At 38.4% G+C, this 15,657-nt stretch overlaps 1 protein-coding gene across 1 annotated transcript in view; it reads left to right on the plus strand.

The window, feature by feature from the left end:
• The window catches only part of ARHGAP40 (Rho GTPase activating protein 40), a 68,318-nt gene that overhangs the window by 39,300 nt on the left and 13,361 nt on the right, over window positions 1–15,657 (plus strand). Inside the window, exons 5-11 of the mRNA XM_087959045.1 lie at window positions 1,606–1,808; window positions 6,950–7,167; window positions 8,926–9,001; window positions 10,976–11,133; window positions 11,988–12,153; window positions 13,750–13,838; window positions 13,939–14,016. Of these exons, the coding sequence (XP_087815171.1) occupies window positions 1,606–1,808; window positions 6,950–7,167; window positions 8,926–9,001; window positions 10,976–11,133; window positions 11,988–12,153; window positions 13,750–13,838; window positions 13,939–14,016 (988 nt within the window). The remainder of the gene's footprint in view (window positions 1–1,605; window positions 1,809–6,949; window positions 7,168–8,925; window positions 9,002–10,975; window positions 11,134–11,987; window positions 12,154–13,749; window positions 13,839–13,938; window positions 14,017–15,657) is intronic.

Here is a 15,657-nt window from a genome sequence, read left to right on the forward strand (position 1 = left end):
AAATTAACTCACAACACACCATGTATGTAAATATTGGATTTCTTATTAAAAAAGAGCAACTTTTACCCAAAATCAGGCAAAGCAGGCAGATTGAGCGCAAGCAAACCTTCAGTCCTAAGGTTCAAGCAGAGCCGAAGATCTAAAGACTATCTAGAAAGCAAGAAATCCAACCATTTCCTGCTTCCTAGCTAATCTAAATCTCCCGGCACAGCAGAACAGATGATGGTCGGAAAAAGGAAAAATAGAAAATTAGCAGGCAGGTTTACCAGGTAAGGAGTGAGTGGGCAGGGAGGGTTCCCACGGGCCATGTGGGCGGCACAGCCTTGTGTTTCTGCGCTGCCTGGATTAATTGCTTTGGGGGGGTGCTCTGGGGGTGAGATTTCTCTGCAGCCCACCAAAATTTTCTCATGGCCCACCAGTTGGCGACCGCTGTTCTAGATGGTGGGAGCCATACAGCATTGTGTAAATAATGTAAGTTGAGTTTCTCTTCTACAGCTCCTCTTTGGAATGGCAGCAGAATGGTAATTATAATGTTGATTTGGGAGGTTCTCCCTTCCCAGAATAGTATTCTGTAAATCAAAATTGGCTGCTTTTCCAGCTGCTTAATTTACTTAGCCACACAACATTCTTGCACTGCTGGGGAGACCTAATATCAGTTGATCTGGCCCTCATAGGTTTTAAGTGATTACTTATTATAATCCATTATTCAAATGACAATGCTTCAGGCAAAGACTTGGAAGCAAATGAAAGAGGGACTCAGTTTCCAATTATGTTATTCCTCCACACATACCCCATATGCATATTTAATTTTTTTAAAAACAAATCCCTTTCATCTGTCATCTCCCTGCCAAGTAATTATAAGACCTTGAGAGGCTAACTGGAGGCTAGCCAATGATCTGCCCTTTTTATATATTTTAACTTTCCTGTGAATTTATTTCAATGTACTGCTTTCCCATCCCAGCATTGTGATTTGTTACACAGGTATGCTTTGTTCATGCATCTCTTATCCTGGATTGTAGGGCTGAGAAAATCACTGCATAGGAGGCCTGAGAATTATCAGTTCAGCTTTATTCAGAGGGCTTTTCCTGAATTCTGCTGTTTGCTGCAGAAATAATTTTTCTAACTTCATGTCCTCCTAGGATTACAGCTTGCATGACAATGAGTGCTTTTCAGTGTTTTTAGGATAAAAATTTTCTTTTAAGTTTGTACACCACATGTTTCCAATCAAGACAGATATATTGGCATGTGGAAGGAATAGACCATAATCTGCCATGCTGGTCCAATGAGGGTTGGCAGATGTGATCAGTGTTAGTTTGGAGTATCCATCATGGCCTGTTTGCCTTGGGAGATGCTTCTGGACATATACAAGTCCGACGACATAGCCCAAGATTTCATTTATCCCCACAAACCCTTTGCTTCATCAAGGTTCCAATCATAGACGGAATAGTCTACATTACCGTGCAGTTAAATGAGAAAAATTAAAATGTTGAAGAACCTTATCTTTTCTGGAAGTTGTTGACAGTCAGCCTACTGACGCAGTAAGCGCTAATATTATACGCAATATTTATTTATATAATGGGTGTTTTCTCTCCCCTTCTCTCTTAGCACTAGAAATTGCCCTTGCAAGATGAATCACTTTTCCCAGAAGAGCTCCTCAGAGATTCCACAGTTGGAATACAGGCTGTCCCAGACAGACTCATCAAATAATCTAGCAATGGATACCTTTTGGCTTGAAGTAGAGAGCATCAAAGAAAGCACTGAAACTGAGTCTGATGGGGGCAGCCTTTCAGAAGCCAAGCTTTTAGAAGGTAAGAAAGTGGCTGTAGCTTACTAGAGATCGACTTGAAAATATGTTTTACAAATAGTAGCTTACTGGGCACAGCAGTTGTGGCAGGCAAATGGTAAGCTTTTTCAAGTAATCTTTGTTTCATTCTTGAGATAAAAACCATTGTGAAATGTGAGACAAAGAGAATTGCAGCCAAAACAAATGAATTATCTAGGGAGATGGTGGTATTCCTTTTTTAAAAAATTTGTATTGAAGTAGAAGCTGAAGAGAATTTTCTTGGGGATGTTTCAACTTAAATACTTTCCTCAAGCAAGGGATTGAATTCAGCAGTCTAATCTTCCTGATTATTCTAAATGCTAATACATTTTGCATAATTAAAAAAAACTTTTTAGGGGAAGAAGTTTAGACACGTTTATTATTGTGGAACAGAGAGTAGCTAAAGTGTTCCACTTCTTTGACCTCAAAATAGTTCTGTCCTCACTAAAGTTTGTGACTGGATGAAACCTCTCCATGCTTGTTATTGCCCTGGGTTGAAAGTTTCTATTATGAAAACTTGTCTCCCAAGGAGAGAATCAGGGTCTGGAGATTTGAACAAAGTTGGGAGCAAATAGTTGAAACTTTCTTTCCCTCTTACCAGGATCAGAGTTTTTGGCACACACTTCTGTTTATTTTTAATTATATGTAAAGGTTTGATTGTCTTCATCCTTACTTGGACTTGAAACAAGAACCAACTCCCCCAAGTGCAATTGTTTCTAAATTCACATTTTGACTTTCTACAGCACTGTTGAAAAATAAAAGTTTCAGAAAGAAAGTTCCCACAAGTTTATTACAAGTATAAACTGTTCAACTATCTCTTTACCTCCTCTTAGTTAACAAATACATAACCCCATAATTCAACTCTTAATTTTAGACAAATCTAATAAATAACAAATCTAATAAATAAGGTATCAGCAAAAAGTCTAAACAGAGTTCTGAAATAAACAAAATAAACAAATTTATTAACTAATATAAAACAAAATAAAAACTCAATATTGCATCTTAACTCTTAACTAGAAGCAAGTTCAGTATACAATATCTTTTTCAGTCAGATATCAGCAAGTCTAGAAAGAGCCCCCAAATTTACAACTAACCCATTTAAAACCTGATCAATATTTCTTCTTTTTACATAAAACAGTCTTTTATCCATTATCCCTTGATTCAAATGTTTTAAAAACTTTTAAAAACTTATTTTGTAAGTGCAGCAAGAAAAAAATATTGCAATTACTCTGTTTTTTCTTCAGATCATATAAATCTTTATTCTCATGGTGAGCATTGTCTTTTAATTTTTAGAGATTCGTTCGTTGTTTCCAGTCATAAGTTCTTGTTCACATTGCTTTTCATAATAATTTCAGATACGTTTTTTTTCCTGCCACAATAACTTCTGGGAGAGTGTGCTCATGAAAACATGCACAGTATAGCTGACAATGTTGATTTAAAGTCCAGTTGCAATTCCTCAGCAATAACTCTGAATAGCAGTATAAGTTGCTTAACTTGTTTTATCTCCAATATCAAAAAAAAATTCCACAAAAATGCACTTATTCTTTAAAATTAATGTCAACATCCTAATATTCAAAATTAAATACAACTTTTTTTGAGTCCTTTATTTAAAACTTTATATAGTCAAAACCTTGTCTTCCTTTTTGCTGTTTATTTTGAATTTGTAAACTTCTAAAGATACAGTTTCATTTTCTTACACTAAAGATTGAATACACTCAGCCTCGTCATTTGAAGGTGTCAGATTTCTTTAAAACAATTAAAAGGTGGTTTCCAAAGCCAGATTAGGAAGGAAGGGCAATTCTAGTGTTCTTTAAAAGGTCCAACTGGAACTAGCGCAAGAATGGTAAATTCCCTCAGCTCCTGGTTTTCCCCAAAGCTGCATTGCAATTTTCTTGTGAGGAGCAAACATATTGAGTGCAATGTGGGCAATTTTATTTCCTCTCTCCAGAGAGGGTCAATGGACCCAATGTATTTGCAGGCTTCTTATCTTTGCCACAGTTGTTTGCTCCTCCAAATGCTGAGCCATCTTCAGTTTGACATTTCTTCCCTGGAAGTCTAGGAATGTTCCTTGTTCTAAATTTCATAGGCAATACTGGGAGAAAAGAATTAACTGATTATGCATATACAACTGTTAAGCTGAACATATTCCTAAGGCAAAGTCTATGAAGTCTGTGAACTAAACCTCAGATTAGATATTTCAGGGAAATTTGGACAGATGGATTGATGTTATTTCTGCTGTTTTCTGCTAGGCAGATAAAGAACCTGATAGAGTTCCTCATTGTTGATGTGAGAACTTTCACAAAAGAAAAACTGTCTCTGTGTTTGGAAAGTAGTATGATGTGCGCATATCTTTGAAATATGCTTACATTTTCCTGGCTTCTAAGTAATTGTACCTAATGGGAAGAAGTGAAAGAGATGAATGCGCTCAAGCAATGCTACTATTCTTGGAAATGAAGAGCGCTTTCTGTAAAGCTACAAGAAAAAAAATCAGAACTGTGTTTGTGTATGTAGAAGAGCTTCATTTACATTTACAGATGTCACTGATTCCCAACTATGGGACGTTATACTTTTTAATTCATACCAAGCTAAGCCTAGATTTGTTGTAGAGTTATGCTGGTTCTGCAAACTCTTCCAGGACAGGATTGGTGTGGTCCGCCAGCAGCCTGCGGAGACGGCAGCAGAGTCAGACAGTGGGGAGGAACATGGGCCAGTCCGGGAGTCTGGGGAGGACTCGGATGAGGGTCCTGCATCCGATACAGAGATGGGGCCAGGGCCATCTGGGAGTTATGTGCTGACTCTGGAGTCTCCAGAATCTGACAGCAGCGAGGCAGAGGAACAAAGGGAGCCTGTTCCCAGTGCGCGTGTGCGCAGAGCTGCCAGAAGGCAAGAACAGTTAAGTCAAAAGGGGCGACTCAGGAGTAAGGCTTGGAGGTGATTGGCCCTCCCAAAGACATAAAGGAGGAGCAAAGGGACAGGAACCTTTGCAGGAAGAACTTTCTTTGTACTGGTTGGTTTGAAATCTGAAGCTCTGTGTTGAATTTGTGCTCCATTTGGCTTTGTATAACTAATTGGAAATTTAGTCATTAGCAGCATTTCAAGGATGATAAAAGTGCATGCTTATCAGATTTATCCTAAAGGACTTTGGCAGACTTCCATGGGACTATTACAAACTGTTTGAGACTCATTACGGGCTGTGACTGACTAAAATTCAAAGCCATTGAAATAAAGAAAAAAGGGTTTGGGGACTATCGTGTTTGTTAGTGTCTCAATAAGCCTTGGTCAGAACAAGGATAACCAGGTTTTTTTTATTATGAAACTACAATGTATAGTTTCTAATTCTTGTTTGGTCACAGTTTGTGATTCATTAAGATTGAAGGTAACTTTCACCTAAGCCTGATACTGGAGCTATGGTGCCGCAGTGGTTAGAATGCAGTATTGCAGGCTAATTCTGTCGACTGCCATTAGTTTGATTCTTATTGACTCAAGGTTAACTCGGCCTTCCATCCTTAAGAGGTCGGTAAAATGAGGGCCCAGATTGTTGGGGGCAATATACTGAGTCTCTGAACTACTTAGAGAAAGGGCTGTAAAAGCACTATGAAACAGTATATAAATATAAGTGCTATTGCTGTACAAATATGCTTTTGGTTTTTTGGGGGGACAGGGAATTCAATGTCCCCATGGTGTCTTCTTTATCTTGTTCTTAGTCTATAAGTCTTTCTTTTTTATGATAGCATCCAAGGGAGGAAACATCTATTAGGCTTCATAACTCATTATCTTGGAAAGAAGTCAGAATTGGCAGTACAGAGGCAAGAGATAAGACAGAGGTCAAGTGCAGAGATAGCAAATTTCACATTTTCTTCAAATTCTAAAAATGGCTGGAGAACAATTCAGCTCAGCAAGGGAAGTCTCCTAAAAAGAGTTTGGCTTTGAATGGATGTCAGATTCTGCTTCCTTACATATATTGAATATCTGGTTACATATAATGAAAAATGAAATAAAAATGTGTCAGAAAAAAACTCTATTCTAAGAACTGGGAAAAAAAATACTTGCTGAGAATTTTTTTTATTATTCATGTGTGGTGTCAAAATGAAACGAATGAATAAAAACAGGTTTTCTTTGTGTGTATCTATGAAGAGAGATGAAAGACACAGAAAATAATGTTGTAAACAAGGCACTTCCGAAATAATGTATATTGTGGAGTTCCTGGTGCTCTCTGAGTTTCGTTGTTTACTTGCAGACATTTCATAACCTGAAATGACAACATCATCTACACAGTAGTACATCATCCAAATGTGTGTTTGGAACAAACATTGCATTAATTCATTAGCCTTAACGTATAGTAGCTCACTAAGAATTTTTTTAGGATTAAAAGTATAGAAATACATAAAGAAAGGATTTGGAAGAACAATACTGAACTGAGCCATTGGAGAAACAAGATTTCGCAAAGATAAATATGTAAGGAATATGATGAAAATTTTTGTAAAATAACTTTATTTATCCAGAAACAATTTTAAAAAATCAGTTTTCTAATTGAGATAGATGACATCTGAAATCAATCTGCTTTCAATATAGAAAGCTAAAGAAATGGAGGAAAAGTACTGAGTATAGAATATAAGAAACATGTACATGCTGCTCCTGTCTTTATTTGTTTTGCATGGATGTCCATTTTGAGATCTTCGTAAACCAGAAGGTATTTCTGCTGAGGACTTCACTCAAGGAAATATGGATATTTAAATAGGACTGAGAATTTCACAAGCAAGCCCATTTGCCCTTTCAGCCCTATCATTCAGGGAAAATAATAGGAGCTTAAGATATCTTTGGTTAAAAACACATTTGTTTAGTTTTTACAATTGTATTTTGTCTGAATTATTCTGTGACTGGAGTCGCACAGAACGTTTAGACTAGCATTGGGTTGTTTGTAGTTCAGGGTGCCTTGACAATCTAGCCATTATTGTCTTTTCAGGTTATGTGAGCCATTAACCAATAATAACATTTTATGAAACTACAGCAGTTGCATTTTATAAACCCAGACTCAGGCTTTTATAAATGTTGTGTGGATCCATCCTTTGAATATAAACTCGTATGCTATTTGTTGATCTTGCTTTTTCGCTCTTCCTTGCCTCTCAGAGGGGGAAGCCGAAGCCGAATGGCTGCAGGATGCAGGACTCTCCGACCTGATGAAGGACCATGAAGAGAATAGCAACATTGTTCTGCTGTCCACTTTGACCAAGACACAGGCCGCAGCTGTGCAGCGAAGGTTGGATACTTATACCCGCTCCCGACGGAAGAAAAATAAGCCGCCTATCCGTGATGTCAGAGACGTTTTTGGAGTAGTTGAGTCTGAGGTACGTTCCTTTATATTGTCGTTTTGCATCAGCTCTTCTCTTCTCCATTTCTAGCTCCAACAATTTAAAATTATCCCTCCCCCCCAAAAAAGTAAGCATTTATCCTTTTTAAAAAAATGTATCACACTTTTGAAGCTTTATCAATTAGTACACCTAGATAGTTTTTAGAGAATGGGTGATTTAAGTGTAACATAGAATAGTTATTTTCATAAAAATATGTGCTAATGGTGAGTGGTCAAAACCATCAAAATGCTGCTTCTTGATTAAACATGGAGGATATTTTCCTTCTGAGCAATTTCAGTAATTTTCTCAACTTTGTACCTCTGGCAAATTTTTAACAGAGAAAGATCATGCAAGCCTCTAATACATACACGACCACAGTTGAGCCCAAAATTTCCGTTGTAAAAGCAAGATAGTTGTTAACGGAGTTGTGCCCCATTTTATGACCTTTTGCCATGGTTGTTGAGTGAATCATGGTCGTTAAGCGAATCTGGCTTCCCCATTGACTTTGCTTGTCAGAAGCTCCCTAAGAAGGTTGCAAATGACAATCCCAGGATCCTGAACACTTCAACCAGCATCCCCATGGTCACATAATCAAAATACAGATGCTTGGCTACTGACTCACTTTTATGACAGTTGCAGCGTCCGGAGTCGTATGATCAGCTTTTGCAATCTTCTGACAAGCAAAGTCAATGGGGAAGCCAGATTCACTTAATCATCGGGTTACTAACTTAACGAATGCAACAATTCAGTTAACAACTGGCAAGAAAAGTTGTAGAATGGAGCAAACTCACTTAACAAATATTTCACTTAGCAACCTAAATTTTGGGCTCAATTGTGGTCATAACTCGACCTGTATTTGCTTTCTGATCTTTGACCATATTAATCTGACAACAGGAGTTTAATATGAACTGGATTTTAACTGTGAATCTTAGTTCTTGTTTCCGGCACCACAACTGAGACAACCATTGAAAAAACCCCAATATATACTGGAATGATTTTTTTTTTTTTTTAGTAACTGAGGTGAGGAGCATCACTCCATGGCATCTAGATAAAAAGATAGAATTTTAAAGTGTTTTTTTCTTCTCTTTGAAATGACGAAAGATTTCCTCAAATTCTACTTGACTTGATGATGTTACATCCATGTCATATGATTTTCTTGGCAAAAATACAGATGGTTCCATTTTAGGATATCTTTTTCATCTCTCCAGTGTAGCCTATAGCCCCAATATTTTTGGTAGTTATCTTTTCAAGGATAATCGGGTTTAACCCAGGTAAGCTTTTTGAGGTCAGCTACATGCTGCCATCTGCTGGGCTTCAGAATCATGTCAAGATCCATTTTGTTCATAAAATTTAATGAACTTCCTTAGAGATGATTGATTATTGGCTGAGAGTCGATTTTGAGGGGATATCTCAATTATGTCGTACTGACAAAGTTGCATTTTAATCTCAAAACAAATTTAGCTTCATGTAATATGTGAATCAGTCTTCGTAAACTAGTGGTTTTATACATATTTGATTTTTAAAAAATAAAAAAATAAAAATACAATTATTGTAAGTATCACATTCTGAAAAAAAAAATCATTTCTTCTGTTTTTATGTTCAGTGTTGGGATAGCCTGCAATCAAAACAATAAACTTACTATTTATTTAGGTTACACATAAAATAGCTCACTGATGTGCTAGAATGCATGCTTTAAACAAACCATGGTTAAAGTGTGATATGTGCATTCACTGGCTTTTCTTGCACTTTGCCTAGGAGACTGAACCAGTGTTGGAGGTTGAAATGGATCGACCTCACCGCAGGTCTGCATCATCTAAAAACCTTCAGAAATGTAAGAAACATTTTGCATTGCTACGAATACAAACTAGGAATATATTCTTTAGAATAAAAGTATGCAGCTGTTGTTGGCTAAAAACCCCAGGTTTTAAAGTATAGATCAAGATTCAGAAGGAGGACCCAGGAATTTAAGGGACTCTTAAGCATTTGCTAGATTTTAGGCACTCATTTTATCCCATTAAGCCCGTACTTCCCCAACTTTTTCCTTCATTACCCAAAACTGCTTGTCATAAAGTCTTCAAGGACTGGTCATAAGTCCCTTCAGCCCATTGTAACTTTAAATGACCTCTGAACAAATTATCATAATTTGAGGACTACCTATATTATAAAAACAATATCATTGAATCATCTTCATGTCATTTCAACAATAAATTAATTACAGTAAATTACCATTGATAATTTTAACAGCTTTCATCTTAATAGAATTTATTTGGGAGAATTTCAGATATAGGAGCCGTGGTGGTGCAGTGGTTACAATGTAGTACTGCAGGCTAATTCTGCCGACTGCCAGCAGTTCAGCAGTTCAAGTCTGGTGGGCTCAAGGTTGACTCAGTCTTCCATCCTTCCAAGATCAGTAAAATGAGGACTCAGATTGTTGTGGATAATATGCTGACTCTGTAAAACTGCTTAGAAAGGCCTGTAAAGCACTGTGAAGCAGTATATAAGTCTTAAGTGCTATTGCTATTGCTATATTTTAGTCCCCATGGCACTCTTTAAGTCAATTTAAACATCCCTATTATGAAGAGTAATGGGTTTTTAAGTGTTTACCTAAACAAAAACCACTGTTATCTATTTTTGGATAATTTATCTAGGTTTGGGGAGTATTTTCTCTAGCCATCTCCAGAGTAAAAATACCTCTCTAAATTCTTCTCCACAAAAGTGGTCTTTGACAAATTGCCACATGTTCTGTACCTTGCTGTGAAATTGCCACATGTTCTGTACCTTGCTGGTTTTCCATGAGATTATACACTGAATATAGTTTTGTAACTCTCCAACTAGCAGCAATAATAATAGCACTTAATATATCGCTTCACGGTGCTTTACAGCCCTCTCTAAGTGGTTTTAAGAGTCAGCTTATTGCCCCCAACAACCTACGTCCTCATTTTACCCACCTCAGAAGGATGGATGGCTGAGTCAACCTTGAGCCGGTGAGAATTGAACTGCCAAACTGCAGTCAGCAGAAGTAGCTTGCAGTACTAAATTCTAAACACTGCGCCACCATGGCTCATTAGTATGCTGTGATACCATGTTTGCAAGAAATTGTAGCACTTAAGGGTTGGATTTCTAGAACTTTTTGAAGCTTGCCAGTAGAAATAGTCACATCAATATCACAGTGAAGGCTTAGCCATCTCCTTTGCAGTGTAGTCTTATAACTTCCTCACCTCCTCACAAAATAATACTGCTTTTTAAATTGTAAAAAATGAGGAACTTAAGTAGATAAAACCAGCTAGGCTGGAACACACAGACCTTAGTTAATTGTTCCAGTAACATTTTTGCAGAGCAATCATATCTTGCTTAGAATAGAGTAAATGCATACAGTACATCTGGCTGTAATTCTTAAGAGCAAATTTTATGTGTTATATTGTGTTTACATGACAAAAATTATTGAAAATGAAATTATTGGGTGAGCTCAACTGATTGAACAAAATAAGTTCATTTAAAAAATACTGATTAACACAAGCAGTATGTATTGAAATCTTTCAAAGAACTGGATTTTCAGATGGAAAGGGCATAGTTAAATTTTTGGGCTTGTATGTTAACATAAAGTTTTTTTATTTAACCTCTTCATTCTAGATATAAAACCTAGATTATTTACATTTGATTGCTACTTGGTTTTAGGACCCTGGGAACTATTTATTTTAAAAACCAATCTGTATTTTTGTAGACTGATTTGAGGCAGTAGATAGAAGTATAAATTTCTGTCTTGTTTATTATGTTCTTTTCTTCATTCAAACATCTTTATTTTTAGATCCCATGGGAATCCCGGACTTTCAGTCTCCGCTAAGAGATTCTGTGAGAGAAGAATTATTCAGCACTGAAGTTGCCTATTCAGAGCAGGCTGCAATTCTGCTCAAGGGATCATTCCCAAGGGAAATCCGGAGAATAAAGGAAGAGAGCTGTTTGTCTGTAAGAGTTCCAGTGTTTTTAAGCCAGGGTTGGCCATACCATGAGCTGCATGTACTCCCATTTATAAACACTCCCAGAAATGATTAGGGAACTGGACGGTAAAACATATGAAGAATGGTTAGAAGAACTGGACATGGCTTGTCTAGTGAAGAGAAGGACCAGGGGAGACATGATAGCAGTGTTCCAATATTTGATGGGCTATCACCCGGGGGGTGGGGGGTGTCAACCTGTTTTCCAAAGCATCTGAAGTCCAGATACGGAATAATGGATGGAAACTGATCAAGGAGAGATTCAACCTAGAAATAAGGAGGAATTTTCTGACAGTGAGAACAATCAACCAATGGAACAGCTTGCCTTCAGAAGTTGTTAGAGTTTCATCACTGGAGGCTGAACTGCCATCTGTCAGAAATAGTGTAGGGCTTCCTGCGTGGGCAGGTGTGTGTGTGTTGGACTAGATGACCTACAAGGTTCCTTCCAACTCTGTTAATCTGTTAAACTCTGAAATTTGATGGCTGAATGGCAAAATGTAATCAGTAGGATTTCAGAACTTTCATTTTTTTTTTAGAGTTGGGAGACTATTAATGAATGTAGTAGCTTGCCTTTCTGGGGGTGTCTGTCCCCATTCTCACTCACAAAACATCTTCAGAACATCAACAGAAGAAATATCTGGAAAATACTGTACCTGTTCCCCATTTTTTGGAAGAACTTTATTACACGGATGCTCTTGCAACCTTCTAGAAGAAGCTGAGTTGCAATCAAGTTTTACCCAACCTTTTTCCTGTTTTTATCTATTCATTACTTTGAAGAAAGTGGACTGTCACACTAATTTCTTCTTTTTTGATTCTTTGATTTAGAAGTTTAAGATCCCTAAGGGGAGGCTAGGAGTAACCAGGACAGAAGATCTGTCTCTGCAGGACATGAAGAAAATTCCTACCCTAGCACTCATTGAACTAACTGCACTCTGTGATATTGTTGGCTTAGAGCTGAAGAGGAACAAGGCAGTTAAACGAAAGTCATCAGGTAAACTGTTTTTCATCCCTCCCCCTTTTTTTTCTATGGTACCTGTAAGGTGTGTTTCCTGAAATTGATGGGGTAGGAGGAAATATACAGTTGTTGAATGACAAATGGGAAAGCTTATTTGATAGCTGCTTGCCACTGTGGTTTGGGAAAGGGATCCCCAGCCCCCAGGCCATGGACTGGCACTGGTCTGTGGCCCACCAGGAACTAACCCATGCAAGTGAGCAAAGCCCCATCCGCACATACGTAGGATGCAGGTAGGACATGAACACACACACCACTGTGGAAAAACCACTCTACACAGAATTGGTCCCTGAAATGAAACCAAAAGGTTGAAGGTTGCTGGTGTGGAAATTGCAATCTCTTTGCAAATTTGATACATGTAATTTCTGCTCCTGTTTGAATTGTCACCACGATATCTTTGGAGACTAAATCACTTAATAGTTTTAGGGGGAAACAGCCCTATTCAGAAAACGAAAACATATTTTTTTAGGATGATTTGCTCTGTGAGAGAGGCGATTACGATTAGGATATATAGATGAGAGAAAAGGTCATCTTACCTTCTCTGTGTTCTGCAAGCCCAAATGCCGCCTGTCTGTACATTCAGAATATCTGTCCAGCTTCTCTGTCCAACTCCTCAGCATTTGTATGATGGAGATTCCTAGCATGTGAGGAGGAGTTTTTTGTCCCAAGAAATGAGCCTTCAACAAGTCTCCACACTGCATCCTCTGCATGCTTCAGTATTCACTAGCCAGTTCAATAATAAGGGAAGGTACCCATGTTCTCCAATCACCTTCCTGCAGCCATGACTGCTGCTTTTATACTATTGCTGTGCTATAGCTGTCATAGCTTGGCCATTATTGCTACCACATCAAGGAGCCAGCTGATTTGGAATCTAATCTCTATCAGCCTTCATGGATGTTGCAGCTCTTGGTTAGATCTTAACTCTTTTCTCTTCTTGAATATGTCATTGTGAAAAGTTCACAATATTTTCATAATATTGCTTGACCATACAAGCCTGTCTTGAGCCAGAAGTATAGCCCATGTATCTTTTTTTAATGACTCCATAATCCCTTGCGGGGTGGAGTCTGGGCAACTGAATGGCGCTAAGTGTTTACTGACCGGGTTCCCTTCCTGTTGCCAATGTGGAGTTATATTCAGCAGATATATTCTCATTGTGCCCAGAGAGAGAAATATCTGCCTCAGCCTAGGATCAAACTCACAGCATCAGATTGTGAGGTGAGAGCTCTGCCCCTAGTCCACCACATCACAACCATAGCCCATGCATGGTGGCTGTTTTTTGATTTATTTCCATCTTCTTCACAGCTGATGTTAAATTCAAAGCTATTTTCTCTCCTGCTTTATTGTGGCTCAAGTAAGGTCCAGGGTACAGTCCATCAAGGAAACAGGTGAATGGCAGGCAGAGCTAGAGAACCACAAGAGAAAGCTGAATTGGTGGACATCCTAATCGCATTATGGTCTTGTTGTTTTAAGTACAGTTGTTTTTTCCTATGGTCTACTAAGCTGTCCTTATTTGTTCACGTTTTTGTTTTATTTGAGAGATGAAATAGTTTTAAATATAAGTTGCTTTCATTGCAGACCACAAACTTTTTGGAGTTCCACTTGGCACTTTGCTGGAAAATGATCAAAAGCTTTCAAACACCCGGGTTCCCCTGATACTACAAGCGGTAGGTTCGTTTTATATCTCTTGTTGTTATCAATTCTGTTTTTTGAATTTGGCTGCAATATTGTTGCTTTCTCGTGATGATTTGCCCTTTTGCTTCACAGTTGCTTTCATGTTTGGAAAAGAAAGGGCTGGATACAGAAGGAATTCTGAGAGTTTCAGGGTCACAGTCTCGCATTAAGGTACGTTGCTATGGTTTTTAATTCAGTTTCCTCTGGAGTTCTTTGGAAATTTATTGGGTAATCTTCATGAGAACATCAGCATTTGGACCATGTTTTTTTGGGAAAAGATCCATTTGATCTGCAGTATCATCCACTGTGGTATACAGAAGTAGATCATAGATGAGATCTAAATAAAAGTAAATAGAATGCAGACCAGTGGTGGGTTTCAAAGAGGTTTACCACCGGTTCGGTGGGTGTGGCTTGGGGGGCGTTGTGTTGTCCAGACAGTTTAGAGTTAATGGGATTTGGGATAGTTAGGAATTGAGAGCTGTCCCCTTAAGGGAATGTATCATGGTAAATGTAGTTACGGTATCCTGGGAAATGTAGTTCATGTCATGTGGCCACATCTGTAACCCTGATTGGTCACTGAATTGACCCTTGGGGGGTTGGGGGAGGTTTCTTCACTCTTGCCTGAACACAGCCTCATGGTGGCAGCTCTAACCCCTGCCTCTACGACTATGGGATGAAATATGGGATAGAAAGATTACTATCATTTTACACTGATTTCAACTATGCAAAGAATTGGACATTAGATGCATCTCAACATAACTGTGAGTTACCTTGAGGATACCTAATATAATCTAATAAAAGAAACTTTGTATGGAAGAACTTGTAGTTGCCGTATCTGTCTTTATATTCAGCAAGTGAATCAAAAGACAGAATAGTGCTTGCGCATGTGCACACGCTTTGCGTGTGCGCATGGCAAACACACCGCACATGCGCAGAGGCGTTCCTACTCACCACCTGCAATCCCTGTAGCTTCAACAGCTGATGTGCTTCAATCTGCTGTGCTGCGCAAAGCAGCTGCACTTCAAAAGCCAGGGAATAAAGGTCAGCATGGGAATGTGGGCAGGTGGGTGGGCCCAACAGCAGCACGTCAGAGAGAACTGGTTCGGTCTCAGCTGATCTTCGGCGCTACCGATATGCCAGAACTTGCCTGAACCAGTAGAATAGCATCACTGATGCAGACCACAGTCCATCTGTGGGTTACTAGACAGTTTTTGGTACACGGTCAGACAATTCCTGGTGGCTGGATTGTTCTTTGGAATACCTCTGCTAAGTGTTTAGGAAAGGTTTTTATAAAATTGATGAATCGGTAGCCTTAGTATCGTTTTTATGAAGACAGTGTATATTCTGATCACTTATCAAGCATTAGTTAAGTTTTAGCTCTCTGTCATTCTTTATGTATCGTCTTAGATATCTGGCACATCATGCAGATTTTTAGAAGAATATAGTTGCTTCTGCATCACAGTTGGAATCTTCTATAAGATGCAAAGGTTAAGGGGGTTTCTCAGGAGTTATGTTGGCTTAGAAAGTAAAATTATTATTCAGTGTTATTATCTGTTCATAACATAGGGAAGTCTCAACTCTACAGTAACTCATTCACTCATCACTTTATGCCTAATTGTATTTGACTTGATAATAGCTTATCAAAGCTAGTCATTTTACTTATAAACCAGGGGTGGGATGCTACCAGTTCTGCCCAGCTCTATGTAACCAGTAGCTCTGAAGAGCAGCAGACACAGAACTGGTTCTGTGTTTGCTGCTGTTTGACCCACCTGCCCGCCCGGGCTCTTACCTGTCCTTTATTTCGTGCTTTTT

Source organism: Notechis scutatus, chromosome 3, assembly GCF_049901735.1.
Source record: "Notechis scutatus isolate UNSWTSFEM ecotype Mainland chromosome 3, rNotScu1.2, whole genome shotgun sequence".
Classification (NCBI taxonomy): domain Eukaryota; kingdom Metazoa; phylum Chordata; class Lepidosauria; order Squamata; family Elapidae; genus Notechis; species Notechis scutatus.